A 4,274-nucleotide genomic window follows, 5' to 3' on the forward strand; every position below is an offset into this window, starting at 1 on the left:
ATAGGAAAATGAAAAATAAGGCAGAATGCTAAACTAGAAGCATATTTTAATAAAGATTTCTAACGGGCTTTCATTGCGAAGCAAATTTTCAAGAAGAGGGAGAATGAAAATGTTTTTTACAAAGAAGTACAAAATGAAGAAAATAATATATAAAAAAATAAACATACCAATACATTATATTTTCTTTGAGCTTTTAAAGTTCAATGGTAGTTCATGTATATAATGGTTGGAAAAATAAGGATGCATGAGAATTGAGAGTTGTTAGGTTTAAAAAAGGAGCTAAAGGTTTATGTGTTAAGCAGGAAGTGTGGTGTCAAAACAGGAAGTGTGTGTAAGGGGAGACTAAAAAGATTTGTCTCCCATTCTCCTTCTTCTTGAAAATTTGCTTCACAATGAAAGCCGGTTAGAAATCTTTATTAAAATATGCTTCCAGTTTAGCATTCTGCCTTATTTTTCATTTTCCTATATATATATACATATATATATATATAGGCATAGGAGTGGCTGTGTCGTAAGTAGCTTGCTTACCAACCACATGGTTCCGGGTTCAGTCTTAATCGACTTAATCCCTTTGTCTGTCCTTGTCTTGCTCCTCTATGTTTAACCCCTTGTGGGCAGTAAAGAAAAAAGAAAATTTCAGGCCTTGCGCCTTTAGTAGAAAGGATTATTATTATTATTATTATTATTATTAAGGCGGCGTGCTGGCAGAACCGTTAGCATGCCAGGCAAAATGCTTAGTGACATTTCATCTATCCATCTTTACGTCCTGTGTTCAAATTCCACCAAGACCGACTTTGCCTTTCATCTTTTTGGAGTCGATAAATTAAGTACCAGTGAAACACTGGGGTTGATGTAATCAACTAGTCCCCTCCCCCAAAATTTCAGGCCTTGTACCTTCAGTAGAAAGGATTATTACTACTATTCCTACTTCTACTACTACATGTAAAGTATTTACTCTTCTTTGGGGGTTAATCTTTTGTCGTTTTTTAATTATTTTCTCCCTCTCTGTTTGACCTTTTAATACAGATAAGCTAATGTTTATATACACATCTGGGACAACTGGATTACCAAAAGCAGCTACAATAACCCATTGCAGGTAGGTGAAACCGTATACATTGTCTCTTCACTTCAGTTCTTTTGTGTTGCTCATTGACAGGAAGTTGATTTGGTCGTTTGTGTGGTGTGGTGAGCTTCATTCATCTCCCTGGCCCTTGGATGCACTTTAGCAAAGTCGGTCACCCTGTTGCAAACATTTGGAATCGGTGTCCTCTCTTCCAGCTTTATCCAGCGTCTGGGGTCTTGTTGTGGAATTGTCACAGTCACATGCGTTGCTCTTCTTCCAGTATCAGACCTATTGTAAATTATGAAAGAAAAAAAGAAAAGAAAAAGTAAATAAAAAAAAAATAGTGGTTAAGAAGCTTGGTTTTGTAATCGTGTGGTTTCAAGTTCAGTTTCACCTGATGGCATTCTGGGCAAATGTTTTCTATTAGAACTCTAGATTAACCAATGTTTTGTAAGGGAATTTGTAAATTTGGTTAACAGAAATGGTGCGGGAGCTCATGTGTGTGTGTGTGTGCGTGTGCACGTGTGTGTGTGTGTGCATGTGCGTACATGTATGTGTGTATGTGCTTGTGTGAAAGCTCATTCTTATTTACCTTTTACTCATTTTATTCATTGAACTATGGCAATGCTGGAGCACCACCTTGGGGATGAGTGGGTGGGGGAATCTTAGTTGATTTGTTCAGTACTTATTCTCTCAATCAGTCGTTTTTGCTGAACTGCTAAGTTACAGTGATGTAAAGAAACCGACACCAGTTGTCAAGCGATAGTGGGGACAAACACAAAGACACACACACACACACACGACAGGCTTCCACACAGTATCCAGTAACCAAATTCACTCATAAGGCATTGGCAAGCCTGGGGCTATCGTAGAAGACATTTGCCCGAGGTGCCGTGCTGTGGGATTGAACCCAAAACATCATGGTTACAAAGTGAGCCTCTTAACCCCATAACCATGTCTGTACTTTATCTATCTATCTATCTATTTATCTGCATCTATCTATCTATCTATCTATGTGTTTAATATTCTCATTCAAAGATATTTCTTCATGGCGTACGGCATCAAGCAGTTTCTCCAGGTAAAAGAGTCCGACGTCCTGTACAACACTCTGCCGCTGTACCACTCAGCTGGTGGCATTCTTGGAATCGGTCAAACCTTACTTGGTGGAACGACCTGTGTTATTCGCAAGAAGTTCTCTGCCAGTCAGTTTTGGATAGACTGTGTCCACTATGGCTGCACTGTAAGTATATTCCTCTACTTTGACAGTCTTTGATCTCTTTTTTTGAAATGGTATGTGATGTCTGGGGGATAAGCTGGGCTTTTCTGCTGTGGTCCCTATCCAGGTATATATAACCCAGAGCACTTTGTAGCAAAAAAGTTTACTTAAATAATGTTTGGATGAGACATAATTCATCATCATCATTTAACCCTTTCAATACCAGCCTACCTGAAACTGCCTCTGGCTCTGCAGTCTTGTTTTCAAAAGTTCTAAATTAAAATCTTCCACCAAACCTTAGTCACGATTTATGTTCCTAACACTAGCTTAATGATAACTAAGTTATTTACTAAATTCTTTGTTATATTTAACCCTTTTGATACCAAGCTGGCTGAAACTGCTTTTGGTTCTGTAGTACAAATGTCTTGTTAAAAGTTCTGAATTAAAATCTTCCACCAAACCTTAGTCGCAATTTATGTTCCTAACACTAGCTTAATGATAACTAAGTTATTTTACTAAATTCTTTGTTATATTTAAAATTGATTGAAAGAAACACAAAGCATCTCAACAGAAATATGGTAACAAAAGGGGTTAATATCCATTTTCCATGCTGGCATGGGTTAGACGGTTTGACAAGAGCTGGCAAGCCAGAGAGCTGCATGAGGCTCCAGTTGTCCGTTTTGGCATGGTTTCTACAGCTGGTTGACCTTCCTAACACCGACCACTTTACAGAGTGTACCGGGTGCTTTTTACATGACACCACAGGTGTTTTTTACATGACACCTGAACAAATTCTCTTATATGTGACAGCAACGACAGGTGCTCTTTATGTGGCACCAGCATGGGTGCTCTTTATGTCGCAGAAATATTCATGAGCAAGATTCAGATGAAGAGACGTTCAAAACAATATTCCAAACAAAGAATATGAACATAGAATGATTTACGTATCTTGTCCAGACCATGTGTTGCTAAGCATAAAGTATACGTTTACAGAATGTGTCTGTATGAATTTGTGCTTCTGTACAAGCAGGTAGATGCTGAGTAATGATGGCTTGTTTAGATAGCTCCTATGAAGTGCTGTGCACATCTGTTGACGAAGTTCAATGACTTGTGGTTCTGTAAAGGACAATGTTGAGAGAAGTTAATACAACACCATTCTGATCTGATAGACTTGGTTGTCCAAACAGAAAGAAAACAGACGTAGTAGATTCTGTCACTTTCTGTGAGAAGAATTTACTTTCAGAAGTAGTGATCTGATTGGCTAGATAGACTTGCCACAAGAGAATCTGTGTGGTTTCGAGTTCAGTCCCATTGCACGTCACCTTTGGCAAGTGTCTTCTTTTATAGCCCCGGGGGCCAATCAATGCTTTGTGTGTGAATTTGGTAAATTGTGGAAGCCCATCGTGTGTGTGTATGGAATCTAGTGTGGCCCCTGGTCTTACAAGTTCCTATCAAGCTATCCAGTCCAAGAATTAATGTAGCTACTCTTATTTATCTCTTTCTCTCTCTCTCTCTAGGTATCTCAGTACATTGGTGAGATATGTCGCTACCTCCTGGCTCAGCCAAACAGACCTGAAGAAAAACAGCACAAACTACGACTCATGTTTGGAAATGGGCTACGACCCCAGATTTGGGAACAGTTCCAGAAACGGTTCAGCATCGAACAGATTGGAGAGTTTTATGGTGCCACCGAGGGCAACTGCAGTCTGAGTATGTCGGGTTTTCTTTTTTTTTGCTTCATTAGTTGTTTCTTGTTTATATTTATTCTTGTAATGTGTTTTGCTTTTCTATTTTTTTTTAATATAGTTTATGTTTGTTTTAATCTTATCTTTCTGTTATTATTATCATTATTATTTGCCTTTCATCCTTTCGGGGTCAATAAATTAAGTACCAGTCAAGTACTGGGGTCAGTGTTATTGACTAGTCCCCTCCCCACAAAATTTCAGGCCTTGTGCCTTTAGTAGAAAGGATTATTATTATTATTATTATTAAGAT

The 4,274-nt window shown here is 38.3% G+C and overlaps 1 protein-coding gene across 1 annotated transcript in view; it reads left to right on the forward strand.

The window, feature by feature from the left end:
* Positions 1-4,274, forward strand: part of LOC106880193 (long-chain fatty acid transport protein 4) — a 35,057-nt gene that overhangs the window by 25,999 nt on the left and 4,784 nt on the right. Inside the window, exons 4-6 of the mRNA XM_052975642.1 lie at positions 1,018-1,096; positions 2,102-2,303; positions 3,797-3,989. Coding sequence (XP_052831602.1) covers positions 1,018-1,096; positions 2,102-2,303; positions 3,797-3,989 — 474 coding nt within the window. The remainder of the gene's footprint in view (positions 1-1,017; positions 1,097-2,101; positions 2,304-3,796; positions 3,990-4,274) is intronic.

Source organism: Octopus bimaculoides, chromosome 22 (assembly GCF_001194135.2).
Source record: "Octopus bimaculoides isolate UCB-OBI-ISO-001 chromosome 22, ASM119413v2, whole genome shotgun sequence".
Classification (NCBI taxonomy): domain Eukaryota; kingdom Metazoa; phylum Mollusca; class Cephalopoda; order Octopoda; family Octopodidae; genus Octopus; species Octopus bimaculoides.